The 26673-nt window shown below is 39.7% G+C and overlaps 2 protein-coding genes across 4 annotated transcripts in view; one reads left to right on the top strand and one right to left on the bottom strand.

Moving 5' to 3' along the window:
• sytl4 (synaptotagmin-like 4) overlaps positions 1-22185 on the top strand; it is an 83291-nt gene extending 61106 nt beyond the window's left edge. For all 3 annotated transcript variants that reach the window (XM_043704567.1, XM_043704566.1, XM_043704569.1), the window contains exons 10-18: positions 168-271; positions 2030-2110; positions 4546-4724; positions 8385-8487; positions 9356-9517; positions 12796-12898; positions 13511-13622; positions 18766-18974; positions 20045-22185. In XM_043704567.1, coding sequence (XP_043560502.1) covers positions 168-271; positions 2030-2110; positions 4546-4724; positions 8385-8487; positions 9356-9517; positions 12796-12898; positions 13511-13622; positions 18766-18974; positions 20045-20184 — 1193 coding nt within the window. In that variant the 3' untranslated portion in view covers positions 20185-22185. The remainder of the gene's footprint in view (positions 1-167; positions 272-2029; positions 2111-4545; positions 4725-8384; positions 8488-9355; positions 9518-12795; positions 12899-13510; positions 13623-18765; positions 18975-20044) is intronic.
• The window catches only part of LOC122557545 (mitochondrial fission factor-like), a 61649-nt gene continuing 56395 nt past the window's right edge, over positions 21420-26673 (bottom strand). Inside the window, exons 9-10 of the mRNA XM_043705291.1 lie at positions 23940-24018; positions 21420-21568 (exon numbers count right to left, since the gene is read on the bottom strand). Of these exons, the coding sequence (XP_043561226.1) occupies positions 21420-21568; positions 23940-24018 (228 nt within the window). The remainder of the gene's footprint in view (positions 21569-23939; positions 24019-26673) is intronic.

Raw genomic sequence — 26673 nt, 5'->3', positions numbered from 1 at the left:
TTTAGTTTAATACACAAACTATCTGGCTGGTGTCACAGTCAAAAATCTGTGTCAACCTCACAATGTCAAACTCCATAAAATTAAGTGAAGTGCTGACATCACTAACTATTGCATAGCCCCAGTCTGTATGTTGGAAATAATTATTTTCTTTTCAAATCTTCTGTTAGAGCATAGTAAATCTGTGGTGGACCTTCGCATATCAGATTCTGCAAATGTGGGTGATTCCATGGGAGACCGTAGTCAGTCAGTTCCAGGTCTCAATGTGGATCAGGTCTGTATGTGTGTATCTGTGTGTGAACATTAGTCTGCATCTTGTCCAATGATCACCAACCTCCACTTTCAGAACATTGCTTACTTAAATCTACCTCTCTTCCACTATGGCTGAGATCTTCACCATTTTTAAAAATCAGTCTTTAAATGTTCTCATCATCGGGTTTAGCTGTCCTCTAAAACAATTTTTGGTGAAGCCCAAGTCCTCTCCTACATGAGGTCACAGTCTTCCTCCTCATTCTCGGACTTCACAATGTCTCTGTGTCCCATAAACTGATTTCAAAATCCTCCTTTACTCTGTTGTAGCCTACTTGGGATAGTTTCTCTAGATATGTACTCCGGCAACCTCCCAATTCTGTTTTTTCCATTCCCTTTGCTCTACAGTCACCTCTTCAAAACAGTGAGGTGCGTCAGGCATGAACCTACCTGTCATGAATCCATATTGGCTCTCCCTGATTAACTGAAAAATCTGTCTGACAAATTGAAATTTTCCACAGATAAGTCAATGGAGGTAAGGCAAAAATTAGCTGTGATTTGCTAAGGAAGAGGGCAGAATGGCCTTCTCCTATTTCTGTGCAAATGGAAGGTTCAAATTTAGTCCGTGTGTGAGCATGGAACACACGGACCTTATTCAGACTTTGTTGGAGTTTCAGTTTGGGGTATGCTCACCACTCTGTTCTAAATAACTCAGCACAGCACAAGAATTAAGAGTTGAATATTAAGTAGGTCTGTTGAGCCTTCTGTGCCACTCAGTACAATTACATCTAATCTACTTCTCTGCTGGCTTCAGTTATCCCTTGACTCCTGGAGAGACCAAAACTCTGTCTTTCCCAACCTTAAAAATAGTCAAAACTGGATCATCTACAATTCCTTGGAACAGAAATTTTGAAAGATTCACAATCCTTTTCATTGATGAAATTTACCCTCCTCTCAATCCTAAATGATTGACAAACTATTCTGAGACTGTGCTCCCATACTATAGATTTTCCAACTAGCAGAGACCATGGTCTACTCTATCAAACCCTTCAAAATCTTGGATTTTTCAATGAGATCACCTCTCATTCTTCTAAACTCTGGAGTATATAGAGAAAAGTGAGGAGTGCAGATGCTGGAGATCAGAGTAGAGAGTGTGGTGCTGGAAAAGCACAGCAGGTCAGGCAGCATCCAAGGAGCAGAAGAATCGGGTTTTCAGGCATAAGCCCGATTCCTGATAAAGGGTTTATGCCTGAAACATCGATTCTCCTGCTCCTCGGATGCTACCTGACCTGCTGTGCTTTTCCAGTACCACACTTTCAACTCTGAAGCGTATAGGCCCAGTTTCCTCCACCTCTTGTCATAGGACAACCCTCTCATCCCCAGGAAGATTGAAGCTGTAAAATCTTTAGTTACCTCATATCATAGTATGTTGGCACAAAGATTGACAAAGCAAGGATTCAAGCCAGCAATTCCACATTCTGAATTGTGTTTTCTTGATGTATTTTAAGTTACTTGAGAGAGAAAATGAAGCTTGGTGCCACCAGCTTTCCTCTGGGAGACACAGGTTGCTCTACAGCACATTTGAGTGTCTGGTTATTGAAAAATGAGTGAAAGGCTTTGTATTTTCCAAGGTAATGATTGAAAGAAATGAAGGTACCTTTTCTGTAAAATTGAAAGGGGAAGTAAACAAATCACTGTGAACAATTAGCTCAACTGTGTTGCAGAAATGAATTGTCCACATGGGTTTTACTGCTCTTATACTTGGTTGTAATCATTTTAACAGGAGGAAGAGGACATTGATAAACTGGTGAAAATTCACCGTCTGACAAATGCTCGCCAAAGCCTCAAGAGTGGCACTTCAGTTGTAAGTGACACAACAAAATATTATAATTGTACATCTCCATATTTATAATTCCTCATGCATGAGATGCAAACACAGAAACCAATTTTAAACAGTATTTATTGCCTTTACATAGTCAGAAGGCAGAGGACATGAAAGGAGAACAGGAATCTCGTTCATAGTCCACAGTAGAGTGTGGTGGGTAGCATCCCTTCCTCTGTGCAAGAAACTCTGAGTGCAAGTTCCAATCCAGGACTAGATGGTCAAGGACATTGTGTTTATAAAGTGGTCAAATGGTTGATGATCAGCCATGTGGTGGAAAGAAACTGGAGCCTCTGCCTTCAGATCCAAAGCTCCAGGCTACACCAAGCACGTGCATATTATCCACTTCTTACAGTGGAGGCATCTGGGCTTATTTGGCTGAATGGTCACTTCGCATATTCTTATTTTGTGATCCTTCCATCTCAAACTGACCACATCTAACGACAGAGATGTCAAGTGGCCTTTGTGCTGCTTGTTTACTCTTGATATTCTAATCCAGAAAATCTTAGTTTGATTTCTGTTATCTGAACAGTGTTCTGACTTCCTCTTTGATTCTCCTGTAGCTAAGATTGGGGACTTAGTGGTTGGGGAAAGCAATTGACTCAGTGAACAAAGTTGCTGTTTTATTTCTATGGGCAAAAATGTTATATATTCCTTTTAAGGACACTTCAGCTTTTTAAAAAGTATTTTACTGAGTGTTTCACTCTGGAAAGAAATGTATGCTTGCTTTATTTGTTCTACTGCTAAAGCACAAACTCTTTGCTAAGGTGATGGCCCTAAAGACTCATTGATTGAAGTGTACTTTATTCAAAAATAATCTTCTGATTCTGATAAATTTGATCCAGTCTTTCCTGAGCATTCATAAATATACACCTCCAACAGAAGTCACTGGGTGTTGTTAGCAATAGAAATGCTATCTATTTTTCCCTCTGTATCCTAGGGCCATTCAAACCATTTGCTTTTGTCATCAACTAACTCCTCATGGATTGAGGTTTGAACCCTGGTATCTCCTATGGTGTGTGTGGCATGAGCTCTCACTGGTGAAACTCACTGGTGAAACTCACTGACCATTAGGGAAGGAAAAATGTTAGTTTTTAAGGAAAACAGTAAAATTCAATTATAAATGAATCTATTCTTATTAGTCGCCTCATCTATAAATCAATTAACCTAGGCCAACTAAGTCTAACAGTAACAGCAACCTGTTTAGATATATCATTTAACATTTTTAATTAATCTTTTATAAGCACAGTTCGATGCAGTTAACCAACTTTTTCTGATCATGAACCTTAAATCTCTACTTTTTCATTCTACCTCTACGCAAATAGTAAATCATTGAGATATTTTCTACTAAATCTTTTCTCATTCACACATGGGATGTGGGTATCACTGGCTGGGCCAGCATTTACTGTCCATCCCCAGTTGCCATTAAGATGATGATGGTGAGTTACCTTCATGAATCGCTGCAGTTTATTTTGGTAACGGTAGATCCACATTGCAGTTATGGATGGAGTTTCGGGAATTTAACCCAGTAACAGTGAAGATATTTCCAAGAGAGGATACTGAGTGTGGGTGTTCCCATGTATCTGCTGCCTTTCTCCTTCTAAAATGTAGTGGTAGTAGATTTGGAAAGTGCCATTTAAGGACCCTTGGAAAATTTCTACAATGTATCTTATGAATACTACACACTGCCATTGTTATGTGTTGGAGGTGGAGGAAGTGGATGTGGTGCCAGTCAAGTGGGCTGCTTGGCCTAGGTGATGTCAAGTTTGTTGTTGTTGGACTTGCATTCATCCACACAAGTGGGGAATATTCCAGCACATTCCTGACTTGCGCCTCATGGATAGGCTTTGGAGATTCAGGATGTCAGCTACGCACAGCAAGATTTCTAGCCTTTGATCTGATCTTGTATCCACAGTATTTACATGAATAGTCCAGTTCATTTTCTAATAACTAATAATCCCCAGGATGTTGAAGGCTGGAGATTCGGTGATAGTAATGCTATTGAATGTTAAGGGGTGGTTTGAATTCTCTCTTTGAGATTGTCATTGCCTGACACTTGCTACCTATTCCTGACCTGAGACTGATGATAGGTAGAGGAAGTTGTACATTAACCTGTGATATCTGGTTGAGGAGTATTTTATGGTCATACTGAATATCAAAAGTGGGAGACATTTTTCCAACCCTGGTATTCCTGAGTTTGAAGGGCAAAAACCTTCCATTTACAGTGCCTTTTCTACAGAAAAATAGGTTGAAGCCTCTCAGGAAATGGTACCGGTCTTTTAAATATATTAAGACTAAATTGTGTTGAGGATACCTAAATATAAATTGCATTAAATAAATTTTAACAAACAAAAATTTATAGTTTGCTTTGTTACTTAATTTACTTTCAGACTAACTTTATAACATTTTTATTTCAGAGTACAATAGGCAGCATGGTCAGCATCTACAGTGAAGCAGGTGACTATGGCAATGTCACAGTTACTGGGGAGATCATCTTCCTTTTAAATTATGACGAAAAGAAACAAGCACTTAATATACTTGTGAAGGAATGTCGTAACCTGGCTTATGGTGATGAGAATAAGAGAAGATCGAACCCGTAAGTGTGTGTGCTTACGGAATGCCAAGTGTATCTAAAAATGCTTTGTATTGAAATGAACACACCTCATGAACTTGACAGCAGTATGCAGGCATTCTTTCAGTTTAAAGTTTATCATTAAATCTGAGTTGTATAACAATTACCCTGTAGGCTGGAGATATGTAGATACTGTATTAATTTTAATTTTTTCAGTGAATTGAATCTTTTATGATGCTTAATTGCAAGCTAGCTGTTGTATTCAATGCTGAAATATCTTATATTATGCACTGCACCCACCCACTTCCCTGAATGTATAATACAACATCTTGAGGCAATTGTGAAAGACACTCTGGCAATCGCCTGAACTATTTGAGGTCTGTTGATGGTGTACAAAGACTGCATTTGTTAAAAATTCATTTGTGAATGTGGGCATCACTGGCTGGCCAGCATTTATTTCCCATCCCTAATTGCCCTTGACAAGGTGGTGGTGAGCTGCCGCCTTGAACCACTGCAGTCCGCCTGCTGTGGGTTGACCCACAATGCCCATAGGGAGGAAATTTCAGGATTTTAACCCAGTGACAGTGAAGGAACGGTGATATATTTCCAAGTCAGGATGGTGAGTGCCTTGGAGGGGAACTTGAAGGTTGTGATGTTCTTATGTATCTATTACCTTTGTCCTTTTAGATAGAAGTGATTGTAGGTTTGAAAGGTGCAGTCGAAGAATCTTTAGTAAATTTTTACATTGCATCTTGTAGATAGTACATACTGAACATTGGTGGTGGAGGGATTGGATGCATGTGTATGTAGTGTGTATCAAGTGAGCTGTTTTGTCCTGGATGCTGTCAAGCTTCTTGAATGTTGGAGCTGCACCGATCCAGGCAAGTGGGGAGTATTCCATCACACAGCTGACTTGTTCCTTGTTGATAGTGGACAAACTTTGGGGAGTCAGGAGGTACATTATTTGTCGCGGTATTCCTAGCCTCTGACCTGCTCTTGGAGCCACTAATGTTTACGTCGTGAGTCCAGTTGAGTTTCTATTCATTGTTTACCCCCAGGTACATGATGAGCTAGTAAGGTTTTTGCCTCTTGTGAAAAACTGTACTTAAAAATTAATTTTGCATATGAGCTAAAGTCTAACAACTATACAGTTGCTGGAACAAGTTGGAATCATGTTTTATGGATGTGTTATATTGTTTGGATAGGATTGTATAACAAAACGCTGCTTCTATTCTGCCTGAGCATTGTATGTCTCCGCATAACCTCTCAACCCCACGAACTGCACCAATTTGATATGCCTTTTAGTTGACATATCCATTATCTTCTGCTCTCTCTGAGTGTAATTACCTATTACCAGCAAATTAAAAGACAGTTTTACACAGCTGGATCTTACCCACAGATGATCCATACAACCAACAGAAAAAAGGAGCTATAATCCCATCCGTTTGGGATTTATTTCAAACTTACATTCCAGAAATCATATTGCCACTGTCTAAATGAATTGGCCACATGGTTCTCTCCAAGTTACCTCTTTAAGATTAACTAATGATCATAAGATTCAAGCCTCCAATTATTAGTACTTTGTTGGAAAGAAAGGAAAGTGACAAGACAGAGAATAGAAGGAATGTAAGGTATGATAAGAGAAAATATGTTTTTAAACATTTTTCAAAATAAAATTATTAATTTTTCATCATCAATAGTTTTTAAAAGCCAGTTATTGAATCCTCGCTTAAGATATCGTGCCATGATTGATGAACACCCTCCGCAATCTAACTAAGATCTAACAAATAATGAGGGCGTTGACAGTATAGCCTAGCTATTTGGTCATACCCTCATCAAAGTTCACTCATGCAGTTCAAGGGAGGTGTGATAAGAGTGGAGAGTCGAGCCAATTTCTCCAATCCATTATCCAGGGTTTCAAGACCAAGTATTTAACATTTTTGAGGCTTATGTCAAAAGGTAATTTCGAATGATTTGATTTTGTCTTTTTAGAATACAAACCTGACCATCTTCTGTTCACAGCATCTTAAATAAATCCAAAGCCCTGAGAGATGCTGGAAAACTGGCATACAAATAGGAAATACTGGAAATAACCAACAAATCAGAGACAGAGACAATCTGTAAAGGAAGGAAAGTTTTCATGTTTCAGGTATAATTCTTTGTAAAAGTTCTGATGAAGGAATATGGCTGAAACATGACAATTTTTCCAATTCATAAAGTGAATTTGCAAACACTTAAGTCCGTATCAGTGGTTTTTTTTATAATCCTAGAATCCCTACAGTATGGAAACAAACTATTTGGCCCAACAAGTCCATACCGATGCTCTGAAGAGGAACCCACCCAGACCAATCCTCTAACCCTATATTTACCCCTGACCTAAACTTCCCTGAACACTACGGGCAATTTAGCATGGCCAATTCACCCTAACCTGCACATCTTTGGATTCTGGGAGGAAACCAGAGCACCCGGAGGAATCTCACGCAGACATGGGGAGAATGTGCAAACTCTACACAGACAGTCACCTGAGGTTGGAATTGAACCCGGGACTCTGGCGCTGAGGCAGCAGTGCTAACCACTGAGCCACTGTGGTTGAATTGAGAAACTAGGTTGACACTGCTGTATTATGCAGAATGCTGCACTGTCAAATCAGATAATCCCAAAGTATCATGTCTGATCATTCATTTCATGCTCTCTCAGGGATATTGCTGGTGCAGAATACCTGCTAGTCAAGTTACTCCATATTATTGAAAATCATATTTGAGACATTTAGATATAGAAAATTTGCTTATAAGCACAAATGGTATGTTCCAGTAATAAAGCCACTCCTAATATTTTATCAGTTTATGACCATAACATCAGTTTAATTCAGTACATATGTACCTTATTTTTAAAAAATAAGACTGTGGTACAGGGGTAATGGGAATGGAACTCCAGACTAATATTCTGGGACATGGGCTGGAATGCCACCACAGCAAATGCAAAATATAAAACAAATCTAGAATTGGAAAACAAAAGCTAGCCTAATGGTGGCCATGCAACCACTGGGGATTGTTATAAAAACTCATCTGGTTCAAAAATGTCCTTTAGGGTAGGAAATCTGCAATCCTTACCTAGTCTGGCTTTGACTCTGAACTATTCTCTGGACCATTGGGGATGGGCAATAAATGAGGAGAAAGTGAGGTCTGCAGATGCTGGAGATCAGAGCTGAAAATGTGTTGCTGGAAAAGCGCAGCAGGTCAGGCAGCATCCAGGGAACAGGAGAATCGACGTTTCGGGCATAAGTCCTGAAGAAGGGCTTATGCCCGAAACGTCGATTCTCCTGTTCCCTGGATGCTGCCTGACCTGCTGCGCTTTTCCAGCAACACATTTTCAGCGATGGGCAATAAATGCCAATCTATCTGGTGACACTCATAGCCCATGAATAAAATATAAGCAATACGTTCTGGCATGTGATAGGAGCCAAACGCAGTCCATGAGTGAAAAATCAGGCTTCTGTTACTACTAACCACACCAAACTATGCCAAACCAGACGTACGAGACTGGAATAATGCATGCCAGTTGATGGGGAGGAATGTTAGCTGAGGCTGAAGACAGCAGATGCTGTCATGTTTCAATCTATTACTAGTCAATAACTCTTCAGAAATAGGATAATTAAAATTTTAAAAATAATTTTTTTTAATGCAGCTACGTGAAGTCTTATCTGCTACCAGATAAATCCCGACAAAGTAAACGAAAGACCACGGTTAAACGTAACACAACTGATCCAGTTTACAATGAAACCCTAAGGGTAAGGCTCAAAAGGCACTATGTTTATCTTTTCAATTAGCCTTGAAGAAAATGCGTTTGAGGGATTTGTAAAGAAAAGGGCAACAGTGGGCTGCAGTGCTTCCAGCTCTACTGAAATTTCAGGATTCCCACATCAAGTACAGGTGTAGGAATAAAATCATGTCATCTAGGACTCCATGAGAGAGTCTGGTCTGAATGAAACTTCAGTCTTCATATATAAGAAATGAAGCAAAAGTTTGATTCAGAATCTTTGTATTTCAGGAAAACTTCCAGATGATTTAAAATTAAATGCAGTTGGGAACATGCTTTTTGTTTTAGTTTTAGATACACAAATTTCAACTTACCTTCGAAATAGAGATATGATAAACCTTAATTAAACATTCAGAAGACTGCCTAATTGTATACCTACTTATTCTTGGCACCACTTTTTCACAATTTCCTGCACCAAATATTGTTTCCTTGTGAGAAAGGTACCCAGTTGGTTTCAATACTGCATTTCACTCCCGGGACCTGAATTTGGCAACAGTCCAGACAATTGGAATATTGGCAGTTTAAAGTAGGCCAGCCTTGTGAAAGGGTGATTCAGTTATATAAAGTGTCCATAATTCTGTACATATTTTAGTCTCTAATGTAGAAAATGAAAATGGCTCGTGGAAGCATTACTCTGAGGTTGTTATTGAGACAATAAGGAAACAGCTTTACCCTGCTTACAGCAAATACTATAAATGACCTGGTTCTGATTCATTGGAGAGGGTAAAGGTTGTTACTTCAACAATTTACATCATTTTCTCTGTCAAGTTGAAAGAAGATAAACTAGTTTTTATGGCCATTTCTAAGATTGTTTCAGATGTTTGTTTTTCCAAAATCAGTATGACATCGCTGAGTCGCAGCTAATTATGAGGACGTTGCAACTTTCTGTCTGGCATTATGATCGCTTTGGGCGCAACACTTTTCTGGGAGAGGTGGACCTCTCATTGGATATTTGGAACTTCAACAGTGAGTCTGAGGAGTGCCTTCCTCTTCATGGTAAGGTAGGAGCACAAATCTTCAATCAAACTTACTTTGACAGTCCAAAAGTTTCTAAAACCAAAGGGCTGCAGATGCTGGAACTCTGAAAGATAAACAAAAAGTGCAACAGAATCTCAGCAGGTTTGGTGCCATCTGTCAAGAGAGAAACAGAGTCCAATGTGCTTCTGAAGAATCACATCAGATGCAATGTTAAATCTGCTGCTTTCTCCACAGATATCGCCAAACCTGCTGAGTTTCTCCAACATTTTCTCTTTTTAAACTTGCTTTCCAGATTGTGTTTTCTCCCTGAACAATTCACTCTCAAGGTCAGGCAAAGGAAAGAAACTGAATGCTTGTTGTGCTGTTAAATATTGGAGATAGATGGATTTCTGGTTTCATGTTTTTTGTTGTAGTTCATAGTAGGGCTTGAATATTTCATTGGCTGGACAGCTGGTTTGTGATGCAGAGTGATGTTTCCACATCAGCTGTGATCACCATCAAGGTCCTATCTTCATAATCATGCTCCAGTGTGGGGATCCTCAGGCTAAACTCATCATCAGTCATCTCCCTTTAATGACAGCAGCTGTGTGGTCCTCTGGAACTACAATGATTTTGTGTAGAAACGAAGATTCACTTTATGAATCTTTAATATTCTTGAGAATGCCATCAAAAAACATTGAAATAACACTTAATGTCCTGTCCGTCATGTGCAGTCATTATAACGGTTCATGAGTCCAATTTCCCCTCCATATCTCCAACTATTAAATAAGCAAGGAAACTTTCAGTAAGTGATGTGAATTCATCCACTTTTTACTGAGATTATCCACACAGTTCATGATTGTAAACACCTCCATTAAATTTATCTTGCCCTTTGCTGCTTTAAGAAGAACTTCAAATTATCCACATAACTATAATTCCTGAACCTTTCGATGTACTTTTAGAAGAACAAGGCGGCTTTGGCGAGAGAGTAGATTTATTGGAAGAGTCCCAGGATTGAAAAATTACAGTGATGTGGAGAAATTAAAGCTCTTCTTAAAAGAGAGAAGGTGAAAGGTGAAAACTTAATGGATGTGTTTAAAACCATAACGGTCCTTTGTTTGGCTACATGTCATTTTTTGTTGGGTTTCATGAAGGTTTCTCTCCAACAGGCTAAGCGAGTTTTCTCGTGTGATTGTTCTAAAACCTCTTCAGTAGCTGCCTATCCTGCCCATATGGTTTCTCTCTGGCCTGATTCCACCATTCGCTCTACCTCACACTGCTGAGATATCAGACATGGCTTATCACTGTTGCTACAAGCAGCAGCAGGGTATTTTTGCCCTGTTGCTAAAAAAAAAGCGAATTTAATGTTTGAGGCAGGACTTCCTTTCACTTGCGAGTAAATTGGGAGGAACAGCTGTAAATCATTTTCAGGAGTTTTTATGGAACTTTATGACAATCAGGCTCCTTGATAAGCAGTGCTGGCCCTCCTGGTGAATTAGGCCCTGTGCAGAATGGAAATCCCACTTGTGGGATAGCTACTGGCTAATCTGAGGCTGACAGCTCTCCATTACCAGCAGCATCAGCAGGAATAGTGGCCACTGTTGGTTCTACACTCTGACCTTCGATAAAGATCATTGCTGGATCCATGGAGAGAACCAGAGGTGGGTGAGTGGTTTGGAGCTCACTAGCTGGAATTTTGTACATTCATGGGATGTTACCTCTATTGGCTGGGCCAGTATTTATTGCCTATCCCTAAATCGCCCAAAAGAGTAACCCACATTGTTGCAAATCTGGAATCATATGTAGGCCAGATCAGATAAGGAGGGCAGATTTCCTTCCCTAAAGGATTTAAGTGTCATTAGTGAACCAAATGAGTTTTTAACAATGATCAACAATGGTTATGTGGTCACCATTAAACTAATTTATTTTTGTTATCCCTGATATTTGTTGAATTAAAATTTCACTATCTGCCATGATGGGATTCAAAACCTTAACCTCAGAGTATGAGTCTGGTGTTCTGGATTAGTCCAGTGACATTAGAACTACATTATTATCTCCCATTAATAGTTGATAGAAAGGACAGTGAGCTGCGCATGTTCCAAAGCAACAGATGTTGCTGACCAGTTTCCCAGATTACTGGTAGAATTTGAGCAACGTTGGGATGAGAATGGTCTGTCAATGTTTACACAAAGGTCAGATTTGATGCAAGTCTGGGAAGGTGACCCTTTCTGCTTGGAGGACTCAAAGTCTCCAACCAACAGCATGCACTGCTCTGAATATGCCTACAAAGTCTCGGATGGGATGGGGCAGTGTTGGAAAAACCTTCTACCCAATGGGGTAATCTTTATGAACAACACCAGATAAGGAATAGATGTAGAAGGGCTTATGCCCGAAACGTTGATTCTCCTGTTCCCTGGATGCTGCCTGACCTGCTGCGCTTTTCCAGCAACATATTTTCAGCTCTGATCTCCAGCATCTGCAGACCTCACTTTCTCCTCAAGGAATAGATGTAGCCAGCTTTGCAGATTTTCCAAATCTAGGTCAATTTGCCATGTAGTGGTCCAATCACCTGGATATTAATGGTTTATTCAAATAGGTTATTGCTGCAAAGCTTTGCAAGCTATTGTTAGTGAACTGTTTGATTAATAGCAAAGTTTCTTTTCTTAATCTTTTTACACCAGTATGAATTAAAAAATGAATCATAATCACAGAATTGCACAATCTGGTTCAGGTACTTTCTCACCATACAAACCAAACAATAGAAGGATATGCAAAATAGCTTCTTGAGAACATGTTAATTACTAGCAATATGATCAAAGTTAGGAAGCTATCGCTGTACCAAGAGTGAAAAGATTTGGACAGTTTGAAATGGTTTTAAAGTATTGGTCAGAAATTAAGTAATTTATTATTTTTCTTATTCTACAACTGAGCAATTTTCATTCTGACTTCATGTCTCTCAGCATTCATGTAACAGCTCCATTTGTGTGACAATTTTATTTTCTTAATATTTTATACCTGTTGATTTGAGGAGGGACTGGAATTACAGAATTAATCTCAAATCGGACAGACCAAAAGAAAATGATTAAATGCATACTGTGTCCTAACCATTCTATGTATTTGGTGCATCATGTCAGTTTATAGAGAGTGGAAATCACCTACAGAAATTTATTTTTGCACTGAGCACAAGCAACAAATAAAGGCAGAGAGCCCAAGTTATTACCCATGACCTGAGAGTCGTTGCATATATTCCCAAAATTTCCTCATCATCATATAAACTAATATACAATTTGAAAGTTTAGTTAACTCCTTTTTGATGTTTCAGGCAAATGCAGAGACTGGTGTTATCCCTCCTTATAAAGGGGAAATGGTACTTTCAATAAAATATATTCCAAATGCCAAAAATGTTGCTGCAGACAGAACTAAAGGTAAGATTGCAACAACTGTTGTTTGCTGATTTACATCTAATTAATTCACCACACTAGGGGTTTCCATGCCTGCGCTGCAATCTAATTGTGAACAGTTAATACCTAAGACTCTATCTTTCCAGTAGGCAAGACCTAGTTGCACACAGACACATTTTTATCTAGACATGTTATTTATGATTTAATTGGTCACATGTCATCCAAAGACAGAAACTTAAGAATTGTAAATATACTTCTTTGATTTCTGTAATATTTTGAGACAAGATGACATGATTAGTGCCAAGCATCAAGGCAATCCAGTAAAGTGGACAGGTGGCTAACTCCTAATTGCCTTGCCAATGATGCCTACTTTGTGTGGATGATTATTAGCCAGTCCACTGTTTCCACACACAACAAATTGTAAACAAAGGAATGCCCTGTTTTCAGTTAATAACTGTGTCACTAAAGCATTCCATGAACAGTGTTATCCTTTTGAATGCAGCTGAGTATTAGCCATAAGAATCATTATGGGTAAGAATTGAAATAACTTCCAACTACTTTACTGTGCCTAACGTGATCATACTAATCAATATGCAACCTAAAGCCAAGTGTTGTAACTGCTATTATCTCTAACAGGAAAGAAAACCGCAAGGCCAGCAGAGAGTGGGGAACTACATGTGTGGATTAAGGAAGCCAAGAACCTTACACCGATGAAAGTTGGAGGAACGTCAGACACTTTTGTCAAAGGGTAATAGTCAGCAATGTGTCTCTGAACAATTTACTGTAACTAAGCTAAATATTCATGTTTTAATAAGGTGGATCTCTTCATGTCCTCTGAACATTTGTGAGCAGGAGAATGACTGAAATATGAGGCAGAACATGGAAAATTTCCAGAAAGAGAAAAAGGCTCCTATTTGTAAATAGCATCACAAATTATGGCCCTGGATTTACTTGCCGTTTTTTTTGATAGGTTTGTGCCTTGAAATGACTGTTGTGATATTATTGCAGGTTATTGCTTAAATGCGATTCTGCCTGTTGAATTCTGCCCCATTAATACTGCTATTACTGCAGCCGTTAAAATACTGTGGACATAAAAGCAGGTCAGAAGTTGAGAATTCTATAGTGAATATCTTGCTAACTCACCAAAGCCTATCAGCCAGCTAGACGACACAAAGGGGATGGAATGCCTGGACATGGAGAATTTCAATCATATTCAAGAAGCTTGACACCCTTTGGTTCAAAGTGGCCAGTTTATTTGTCACCCCATCCACTATATTCATTCCCTCAATCATCAGTATACAGTGGCTACGGTGTACACCATCTAAAAGATGCATCCTAGCATCTCCCCAAGGCTTCTTTCACACCTTAACCACCCAGATGGGAGCAGATGCACGGGAACATGACCACCCATAAGTTTCTCTTCCATCCAAATATCATGCTGACTTGAAACTGTATCTCTGTTTCTTTACTGTCAAAATCTTGGAATTCCCATCCTAACAGCAAGGTGGCTGTACCAATGCCAGTAGACTGCAGCTATTCAAGAGGTGGCTCACTATCACCTTCTCAAGGGCAATCAGGGATGAGCAACAATTGCTGGCCTTATCAGCATCACCCACAAAAGGTTAAAAATAATATTGATTTTGCTTCTACTATGGCCTAGAGCATTTTATGCTTGCATTTAAATGCAGAATTATTTTAGTTTGGAGTCTGCAGGTTGAAGAAACCTAGAGAAATGTTTGCAAGAGCTCTTGGAGCATTTTCCCTTGCTCTTCAATAGGCTTTAACTGGCCTCTGCCATCCATAATCCCTGTAGAATATTTTTGATTTTGGATGGAGCTATTGCCTGTTACATCTCTGGAGCTTCTAGTTCTTGGTACCCTGTTGTGATCTCCTAAATATCACTTACAAACTGAATACCTTGTGCAATTGTCTTAAGAAACAACCTTGTATAATCCAGCCATCACCATTCAACTAGTCCTAGACCTGCAAGTTTGTTGAACAGAGAGTTGGCTGGTCTCATTGAAACAGCTGCATGCATGCCAAAGCCCATGGCTTGGAGGGCAACTTGCAGGTAATGTTGCCCTTGACCTTCCAGATGGCAGTGTTCATGGGTTTGAAAGGTGCCAAGAGACCTTGATGAATTTCTGAAGTGCATCATATAAATAGTCCTGCTACTGAGCATCAGAAGGGGAGGGAGGGAACATTTGACAATATGGTACCAATCAAGTAGGTTGCTTTGTTCTGGGTGATGACAAACTTGTTTAGTGTTGTTGGAACTATAATCCTCTAGGTAAGTGAAAAGCATTCAGTCACGTTCCTGACTTGTTGATGGTGGAACACTTTTGAGGAGTCAAGCGGTGAGTTGCTCACTGCAGGATTCCTAACATCTGTCCTGCTCTTGTAACCACAGCATTTTATATTTCTGATGAAGGGCTTTTGACCGAAATGTCGATTCTCCTGCTCCTCGGATGCTGCCTGACCTGCTGTGCTTTTCCAGCACCACACACTCGACTCCAGCATCTGCAATCCTCACTTTAGCCACGTAAATACTGTGGTGAATCTTGTTCAGTTTCTGGCCCAGCATATTAATAATGGGGGATTTGGCAATAGTAATGCAACAGAATGTCAAGGGGTCATTTCATTTCTCTTGTTGAAGATAGTCATTGCCTGCTACTTATGTGGCACAAATCTAACTTGTCACCCTGGGTCTTGCTGCATTTGGCCATAGACTGTTTCAGTATCTGAATCATGAGTGGTGCAATCATCAGTGAACGTCCTCACTTCTGACCTTATGATGTGGGCGATGTGGAGATGAAGCAGTGATGTTGTTTGAGCCAAGGCCACTATTGATGAAATCTTAGAGATGTCCTGAACTGAGATGACTGCTCTTGAACACCCATAACTTGGTCTTCAATATGACTGCCAAACAGCAGAGAAGTTTATCTGATTCCCATTGACTTCAGTTTTGCTAAGGCTCCTTGATGCCATATACACCTCACTACCCTGAGTAACACACTCACAGATGTCCTGCAGCTGAGATACTGACTTCCAATAACCACAATCGTCTTGCTTTATTCCAAATATGTTGATTCAGTGGAGAGTTTTCCTCTCTGATTCCCATTGACTCTAGTTTTGCTTAGGTTCCCTGATGCCACACTCTGTCAAATATAGCCTTAATGACAACTGCAGTCTCTCTCGCCTCACCTCTGGAATTCAGCTCTTTTGCCATGTTTGTAACAAGGTTTTAATGAGTTCAGGAGCTGAGTAGTCCTGGCAGAACACCAACTGGGCATCACTGAGCAGATAATAGAGTCATCTAGTACAGAAACAGAACTTTTGGTCCAATTTGTCCATACCAATTAGGTTTCCCAAACTAAACTAGTCCCATTTGCCTCTAAATCTTTCCTATTCATGTACTTGCCCAAAGTCTTTCAAATGTTGTAACTGTAAATGCATCTACAACTTCCTCTGGCAGTTTATTCCATACAGGAACTGCCCTGTGTGTGAAAATGTTGTCCCTCAGGTCCCTTTTAAATCTTCCTCATCTCACCTTAAAAGTATACCCCCTACTTTTGAACTCTCCCATCCTAAGGAAAAGACCTTTTGCTATTCACCTTATCTATGTCCCTCATGATTTTATAAACCTGTGTAACTCCTTCACTCCAGTGAAATCGGTCCCAGCCTCTCCTTACAACTCAAACCCTCGGTCCTGGTAATATCCAGCTGAATCTTTTCTGAACCCTCTCCAGTTTAATAGTATTCTTCCTATACCAGAACTGTACAACACTCCAAAGTGGCCTCAAGATGATGTCCCAATTCCTATACTTAGCAATGAAGGCAAGTATGTTGAATGCCTTCTTAACAACCCTGACTGTGATGCAACTTTCAAAGAACTATGCCTCCTAAGTTCTCATCTAGGTCACTTATATAAATGACAAACAAAAGTGGATCCAGCACCAATTCTGTGGAACACAACTGGTCACAGGCCTCCAGTCTGAAAAACAACCCTCTACCACCACCCTCTGTCTCCTCCCATTAAGCCGATTTTGTAACCAATTGGCAATCTCTCCCTGAATCCCATGTGGTCTAATTTTACAAATCAGTCTACCATGCAGAACCTTGTCAAAGGCTTTACTAAAATTCATGTAGACAATATCTAATGCTCTGCCCTCAATCTTTTTCAATACGTCTTCAAATAAAACTCAATCAAATTAGCAAAACACTATTTCTCTTCCACAATGCCATGCTGACTATCCCTAAACAGCCCTTGCCTCTCCAAATGCACATAAATCTATCACTCAGAATCCCCTCTAACAACCCACTCACCACTAACATCAGACTCACCAGTCTGTAGTTTTTGTGTACACGACATATCTGGGCAATTTTTCACATTCAGGTAGATGCCAGTGTTATAACCATACTCAAACAGCTCAGTAGGGATATGGCAAGTTCTGGAGCATAAGTCTTCAGTACGACTGCTGTAATGCTGTCAGGGCCCATAACCTTTACAGTAGCCAGTGCCTCCAGCCAATTCTTGGTAGCATGTGGAGTGAACTGATTTGGCTGAAGACCAACTGAGATACATCATGCATTTGGCTGAAGATTGTTGTGAATGCTTCAGCCTTATCTTTTGCACTAATGTGCATTGTTGTCCCGTCATTGAGGATGGGGCTATATGTGGAGCTGCCTCCTCCTCCTCCTCTAGTGAGTTACGCAGTTGTCCACCATCATTCATGACTGGGTGAGGCAGGATTTAGATTTATCCTTTGCTTGTGGAATCACTTGGTTCTGACTATCGTTGCTGCTTATGCTGTTTGACAAGCAAGTCATATCTTGCAGCTTCAATGGAATGACACCTCATTTTTAGGGATGCTCTCCATCATTCTCATTGAACCAGAATGATCCCTGACTTGATTGTAATCATAGAGTGGGATATACTGAGTCGCAAGGTTGCAGATTGTGTTCAAGTATAATTCCAATGCTGCTGATTGTCCACAGCACCTCATGGATGTTTGATGTTTCTCCCATTTAGCATGTGATAGTGCTACATAAAAGAATGGAGAAGCCGGGTGCATTATTGGCTGGCAGATTGAGAAAATATGATATTATCCTCACCAATCAGGTCCCTCTTCACTTGCCAGGAACATTGAAACTCCTCCACCCAGACTATGCCCTGCACCCTTGCAACCCTCAGTGCTTCCTCCAAATGGTGTTCAATGGGAGAAGTATTGTTTCAGCAGCTGAGGGAGTGCAATACAGAGTAATCACCAGGAAGTTTCCTTGAGTGTGCTTGGCATGGTATTTCATGGCATCCAGAGTCAATGTTGAGGACTGCCATGGCAACTCCCTCCCAACTGTATACCACTGTGCCACCACCTCTGCAGGGTCTGTCTTGCCAGTGGGATAGGATATTTCCTAGTATGGTGATGCTGGTAACTGGGATATTGTCTGTAACATTTCATTCTGTGAATACGATTCTGTCAGGCATGTTGCTTGACTAGTCTGTGAGACAACCTCCCCCAATTTGGGCACTAGTTCCCAAACATTGGTGAGGAGGACTTTGCAGGGTTGACTGGGTTACATTTACCATGATAATTTGTGATATCTAGGTCGTTGACAGGTTATCTATCTGATTTCATTCCTTTTCCAAAACATTTTAGCAGTTTGACTAACTATATGGCTTGCTGTGCCATTTAAGAGGGCTGTGAAGAATCAACCATAGTATTGTTGGTCTGGAGTCACATGTACATCAGATTGCATTATAAATGGCATTTCTGTTTTATCAACATTGTTCTCTTTGGACTTAAAGGTAAGGAAGATTGATAATATTTTTCCTGAGAGAATGTTGCTAGATTATAACTAAAGACAATCTCAATTCCTGCATGTTTTAGGTATCTGTTACCATTCAGAACCAAGACATCTAAACGGAAAACCCCTGTAGTGAAGAAGACATTGAATCCTCACTATAACCACACCTTTGTGTACACTGGTATAAAGCTTGAGGACTTGCAGCACGTTTGCCTGGAGCTGACCATCTGGGATAGAGAACCCTTATCCAGCAATGATTTTCTTGGAGGAGTTCGTCTTGGAGCTGGAAATGGTAAGAAAACAGAGATTGGGAAGGAAATAGGGAAGAATTTGACCTAAATTTCAATAGATAATTCAATAGATAAATTTGTATTTATTGAGTTCAGCTGAAATTTTCAATGAGGAATATGCAACCCAAATTTACAGCAAGAATGAATACTAGTGAGGCTAATGAAATATATTAAATCCAAATTTGAGACGACAGTGAAATAGGTGGGCAACTAAGTTGCAATAAAGAAATAAGATATTTACAAATGGAAGTGGATAGGTTAGGTAAATAAGCCAAAATTTGGCAGATGGAGTTTAATGTATAGAAGTGCGAGGTTATCCATTTTGTCAGAAGAACAAAAAGGCAAATTTATGAAGAGATACTTCAAAATGCTTGGTGCAGAGAGATCTGGGTGTCCTTGTGCATGATGTGTACTAAGTTAGTATGCAGGTAATAAGGAAGGAGAGTGGAATTTTGGCATTTACTGCAAAAGTATTCAGAGCATAAAAGGAAGGAAATGTTGTTGCAATTGTACAAGGCATTGGTGAAACTGCATGTAGAATACTGGGTATAGTTTTGGTCCCCTTAATTGAAGGATGCAACTACATTTTGCAGAAGTTCATGCATATACACACTAGAGTTTAGAAGAATGAGAGATGTAATTGAAGTGCATAAAAGATGCTAAAGGCAATTGACAAAATAGATGTAAAGAGGATGTTTCCTCTTATATGGCAATCTAGATTTAAAACCGAGATGAGAAGGAGTTCCTTCTCTGAAAGTGAACCTGTGGAATTCACCAACTCTATGTGGTAGATGACAGGACACTGAATAAATTGAAGGAAGAGCTAGACAGAGTTATATGTGGTAATGGGTTTAAGGGGACTGGATAGCAAAGTGGAGTTGAGGCCAAGAAATCAACCATGGTCATATTACCTAGAACAGGCTTGACAGGCTGAATTGCCTACTCCTGCTACTAATTCTTATGTAATTGCTTACATTATTGTTAACAAATCAGTGCTGTCAGGTGACTAAAGCTTCTATGCTGTAACTTGTGATACGCATTCCCTGACTCAATATTTTGCATTTTGATCCAGGAATTAGCAATGGACAACGTGTGGACTGGATGGATTCAACAGGGGAGGAGAGCAACATTTGGAGGAGGATGACCCAGTACCCTGGTTCATGGGTTGAAGGAACACTATTGCTTCGTCCACACATGACTGGGCACAGCTAGTCAGGGACCAACATACAGAAATTTACTTCCAGACAGTACATCCTAAATTACCAGATTGCAAATAGAAAATTAGTCAAGTTCTCTAGCATTACAACACATATCAAAAGCATATTCTTTCCCAAAGAGCAACAAAATCTCTATTACATGAGCATTTGCTGCAGGAGTGGAGGGAATATCTTAGATTAGAAACAGACCTGATTAATTTCAGGAATTCATAGGAGCAAGAATGACAACTTAGTCAGATCTAAACCGAGTACAATGTCAAAAGGTGAAGGAGAAAAGGAGAAGAGAAAATTTTATGTTAAGAAAATTGATGAGTACATTTTAAAAATGCTTATCTTGATGCATATATTCATTTGTTTATGCTTCTTTTTCTTACCATGCTTAATAACCCAGATCAATAATGAAGGTGACAATAGTGAAATCTGTCCCATTCCCTTTTTATGTTTAATTGGTCAGACATGGATCTCACATTCAGATATTAAGGTTTTGGCTTTTCATTCAAACTACTACTGTATTTTGCTGCTTTGGTTTTGTTGCAAGAAATTTCTAGTTGGATTATTTGTTTAAGACCTAAACATCTGTAGTATTCCCTCATTTATCAGAAAACCAACAGTCCCATACACACACTTAATTTTAATCAGCCCATGTACAGCTGTTATTCCACACATCTGGAGTAGGTGGGACTTGAACCCAGGCCCCAGGTAGGGACGTTACCACTGTGCCACAAGAGCCCTACTCTATTCCAAACTCTTAATGTCAGCATTCATTTCGGATTGGACAATCGGGATTAAATCATTGCCTCCTCTTCCCCTAATTACACATATTGCCACAGGATTGTGAAGCTAACATCACTTTTGCAGGCACTCACCAAACAGTCAAACATAAGCAAAATAGCACACTAATAATGAAAGTCTTAGTTTCTCAAGTTGACTTAGACTCAAAACAGAGATCATAATATGTTTAGTTTCAATCTAAAGATATTCACATTAAAGGGGCATAACAAAAATCTGTAGTTAAGGAAGACATTTATTTGGAATATTCTACACTAATTTACTAATCACATGGAACACTACTTCACAGGAATAGATTATGTAAGGTTGACTTGGGCGATGAAACAGGTCACAGTAACAGCAAATTTAACATACTATAAAACTGAGCTCCTTACAAACATGCTATTTAGTTACAAGTGTATGATATTCCTATTTAATGAAGATGTACACATTCTAATAAATTCACACCTTGTAAAAAAGCAGGAATCTTTCAGATAGAATGAAATTTTTGTTGTGATTTAACCCCTGTGTTTCTTCCATCTTCCAAGTCTTAATATTAAATGCTGTACGTTTTCTCAGTTGATAACGAGGTCCATGGTCAACTTTCGTGCCTTAAATAAAGCAACAGTTATTGGTTTGGTCTGGCATAGGTCTTTTATTCTATTCCCTCCCAGCATTTCTACTTGTGCTTTCCAGTGGCCTCTGGGGTACTCAAGAGATGAAGACTAAGACTAAAATTAAAATTATACCCATCACAACGGATATTCTTACATTGCCAATATAAATCCTAACCTTATAGCAGTTCACAGATTTTGGATAATCTTAACAGAAAAATTAGCAAAAACATGATGCAAATGATTTATACCAACAGCTTCATGACCTACAAGGTAAGCTTGTAAATGTAATGTTTCAGAAAGGAAAATAATTATGATGTAATTACTTAATGAAATCTCAACAGGCTAAAAGATCAAACAGGACTCTAACTACAGCAACTTATGTCTTTCAGAAGATATGTGATAGATCTTTGATGACATCATTAACATTATCCCTTACTGAATCTTGTCTTAATCTCCATCTTACTGAATAGTTTTACAGCATGATACACTGAGGGAAGCATGCTACAGTACATCCAAATTGCTTAGCTGATTCAGACACAGAAGTGCCTGTGACTGTAGCATATGTATGGAGATGCCAGTGCAACAATAAAAGTTAATCAAGTTTTCAAAAATGAGACCTGAGTCATGCAGTATTAATGTTATAGGAGCAAACATGAACATCACATCACCAATTATGATAACGGTGTGGACGCCAACTCCCAGTACTATTTATAAAAGAATCTTCACTGAAGCAGAGGGGCCTTGGTTGTAAAGCTTTCAGATGACTAACCACAATAAGTTTATGTGAGCACTGGTCTCCTACTTAAATAACTAGGAGGCAGACTTACCTTTCTACTTTCAGTTCAAAAGCCACTAAATCAAAAGTCCTCTCATTTACTAAATTAAAAACGCAGCTTCAGACTAATTACAGACAAAAAAGTTAAATATAGCAGTTAAAAGCAAAACAGCTCAGCTGATATGATTCTGCAATCAGACTTTAGGGAGCTAGGTAGAAAATTACCAAACAGGATCTCAAATGCAGAAATCTTTAGGTTACTGCCAGAGAGTACAGGAATAATAAAATAAGTCAGATGAATGTGTGGCTGGAAAGGAGGCCTTCAGATTTCTTGAGCTCTGAGGCAACTGCCACCTGTACAAGCTGAATGGTTTGGGCCTGAACAGAACTAGGTCTGAGTTCTTTTGAGGAGAAAGTGAGGGCTGCAGATGCTGGAAATCAGAGCTGAAAATGTATTGCTGGAAAAGCGCAGGTCAGGCAGCATCCAAGGAACAGGAGAATCGACGTTTCGGGCATAAGCCCTTTCCTGAAGAAGGGCTTATGCCCGAAACGTCGATTCTCCTGTTCTTTGGATGCTGCCTGACCTGCTGCGCTTTTCCAGCAACACATTTTCAGCTCTGAGTTCTTTTGAGTTTTGTTCGTGCTACTGAGAGGACTTTTTGAATAATCTTGGTGTGGGAAACAAGAGAGAATCGTAGGGGAAAATACCAGAGTGTGCAAAATACTTGGAGATACAGCTTAGTGTTTTCTTGATGCTAAGTTAACAAAGCAAGATGGAGTAAGAGTAAAAAAAAGCAATTTAAATCAGAATTATTATGTATGTATGTGAATACACATGGTAAACAAGAGTGAGGAGATATAGATGCAGACTGCCATGTGGATATAAAACATTGTGGCGATAACCGATCCGGTTCAAGAAACAGCAAGATTGAATGTTAAATATTCCTTGTAGAAGACGTACATAATTGAGGAGAAAAGGAAAGTAGGAATGTAGTCCTTAACCAGTATTGGTTAAGGTCTACATTGCAGTACTGGAGAAAGAGATGTTGCAGAAGGCTCAAGGGTTAAATCATTTTGGCTTGAGCTAAAGAACAAAAGGGCACAATTTCATTGCTAGGTGCAGTCTACAGAACAACAACCAGTGGTAACAATGTTGAGGAACAAATCTACAGAATAATTACAGAGAGACGCAAATGTTATAAAAGTGGTTATAACGGAGGACATCCATTACCCAAAATGACGGCAATACAAGCAGTGTTAGGGAAGTGAGGGGCAAGTGTTCCTGGATTGTGTGCAGGAGAGATTCCTACAGCAGTAGATGTCTAGTCCAACAAGGGCGAATGCCAAGTTGGACCTGATCCTTGGAAATGAGGTGGGCCATGTGGATCAAGTGTCAACAGGAGAACATTTAGAAGATGGTGATCATTATATTGTAAAGTTCAGGATAATGGTGGAGAATGACAAGCATCAATCCAGATTAAGAACAATCAATTGGCAGAGAGCTGACTTCAATGGAACAAGAATACAGCTGGCTAGGTTTGACTGGAACAAGAGCTTGGCAGGAAAAATAGTAACTGAACAATGTGTTACCTTCAAAGACAGAGTGTTGGTGGCTAGTCAAGGTATATTCCCTCAAATGGGAAAAGCAGGACCAATGAATCCAGAGCACCTGGATGACAAAGGAGACAGAAATTAAAATAAAGAGGAAAGATTGTGGTTTTGACAGGTGTCGGGCAGAAAATACAACTGACAACCAGGAGGAAAACTCAGAGGGAAGGTGAAGAAGCAAAGAGAAATTATGAGAAAAGACTGGTAGTCAACATAAAGGGATGTTCCAAAGACTTCTGTAGATATGTGAAAGTAAAAAAAAAGGTGTAGTTAAAATGGAGTTCAACTAATTAGAGATCAAAAATGGGATTTACATGTAGAGGCAAAAGGCACAGCTGAGGTGTTAAATTAATACTTTGCATCTAACTTTATAAAAGAGGAGGAAACTGCCACTAGACAGATTCAGTATTGATAAGGAAGTAGTCTTGGTTAGACTATTGGCATGTAAAGTTGACAAGGCACTGGGACTGGATGAGATGTATCCAAAAATTTAGAAGGAAAGTGAGAGTGGAAATTGCAGGAGCATTGACCAAAAACTTTCAGTCTTCCCTAGACTCAGTGAAGGTGTTAGAAGAATGGAAAATTACAAACATTGCAGCTTAGTTCAAGAAAGGTTGAAAGGTTAAGCAGATAGACAATTACAAAGTAATCACTTTAAATTCAGGAATGATAAAATGATAAAATTAGTAGTCACATGGAAAAAAATATGGGTTGATTAGGAAGAGTCAGCATGGATTTCTAAAGTGGGAGTCATGATGAATGAACTTGGTGTTTTTTGAAAAGGGAGCAGAAAGGTTCAATGAGGGCAACATTGCTAATGTGGTATACGTGGACTTTCAGAAGGCGTTTGATACAAGCCATACAAAAAGCTTGGGAGGAAACTTACAGATGATGGAATTAAAAGGTGCAATAAGTAGCAACACAGTTATAGAACGGAGTAATAGGAAACAAACAATCATGGTCATGCATATTTTTCAGGTTTGTAGTGGAGTTCCCCAGGGTTTGGTATAGGGACCCTTCCTTTTCATGATATATATTAATGATCTTGATTTTCGTGTGCAGGGGATAATTTCAAAGCTAGCAGATGACATGGAAATTGTAAAAATTATAGACTGCGAGGAGGACAGTATAAAACTCCAAAAGGACATTGACAAGTTGGTGGAGTGGGCAGATAGGTGGCAAGTGGGGATAGATGCAGAGAAACTGGAGGTGATGCATTTTGGTATAAAGACATGATAGAAATAGGAGTTACAATTATAAATGGGATGCAGGAGCAATGAGACCTCAGTTTATACGTGCACAGATCATTGAAGGTGACAGGAAAGGTTGAGAGAGCAATTAATAAAGCACACAGTATTTGATTTTATTAATACGGTCATAAAGTACAAGAGCTAAGAGGTAATGTTGAACTTGTATAACACACTTGTTAGACCTCAGCTGGAGTACTGTGTACAGTTCTGGGTGCCAAATAGAATGTATGCAAACACATTGGAGAGCAGAGAAACAATTTACAAGAATTTTTAAGATTAGTTTACCTACAGTGTTGAAACAGGCCCTTCAGCCCAACAAGTCAACACCAATCCTCCGAAGAGTAACCCACCCAGACCCATTTCTCTCTGACTGATGCAACTAACACTATCGGCAACTTAGTATGGCTAATCCACCTGACCTGCACATCTTTGGACTGTAGGAGGAAACCGGAGCACCCGGAGGAAACCCACGCAGACACAGGGAGAATGTGCAAACTACACACAGGTAGTCACCCAAGGCTGGATTCGAACCCGGGTCCCTGGCACTGTGAGGCTGCAGTGCTAACCACTGAGCCACCGTGCTGCCCAGGGATGGTTCCAGGGATGAGAAATCTCAAATGAGAATAAAAGGAAGAAGGTTACTGCTCCCCTTGGAGAGAAGGTGGCTAAGAGGAAATCTGATAGAGGTTTTCAAAAGCATGAGTGGGTTGGATTGCGTAGTTAGCTAGAAACTATTTCTGCTCATAAAAGACTCTTACAGGTGCACATATGATTTGCAAAAGATGCAAATAAGTTGAGAAAAAAACATTTTCATACAGTGAGTGGCTAGACTTTGGAATGCACTGGCTGGAAGTGTGATGGATGAGTTTCAATTCAGTCAGTCATTGAAGGAGGTATTAGATGATTATTCTGATAGTAATAAAGTGCAAGGCTTTGGGGGAAAAGCATATAATATGGTAGGTACAGATACTCATTTGAAGAGCTAGAGCAAACTTAATGGGCTAAATGGCCTCCTCCTGTCCTGCAAACACTTCTACAATTCTGTCTGCCCATGCCTTTGATACATATCTGCTTGGGATTTCTTTGGAAAAAGAAGCATTTTGTGTTATATCTCACAGTTGATATGTAATATACATTTAAAAGTTATGCTCATGATGTCATCACCATATCATGGCATGTAACCTACATGTACAAACGTCTCAGTCTCTATCTTACAGAACTGGAAATGTGTTGCTGGAAAAGCGCAGCAGGTCAGGCAGCATCCAGGGAACAGGAGAATCGACGTTTCGGGCATAAGCCCTTCTTCAGGAATGGGGAAAGTTTGTCCAGCAGGCTAAGATAAAACGTAGGGAGGAGGGACTTGGGGGAGGGGCGTCGGAAATGTGATAGGTGGAAAGAGGTCAAGGTGAGGGTGATAGGTCAGACTGGGGTGAGGGCGGAGAGGTTGGGAAGAAGATCTCAGGTTA

This window comes from Chiloscyllium plagiosum, chromosome 15 (assembly GCF_004010195.1).
Source record: "Chiloscyllium plagiosum isolate BGI_BamShark_2017 chromosome 15, ASM401019v2, whole genome shotgun sequence".
Classification (NCBI taxonomy): domain Eukaryota; kingdom Metazoa; phylum Chordata; class Chondrichthyes; order Orectolobiformes; family Hemiscylliidae; genus Chiloscyllium; species Chiloscyllium plagiosum.
The sequence above is the reverse complement of the archived record's forward strand: the minus strand, read 5'-3'. Positions and strand labels throughout refer to the sequence as shown.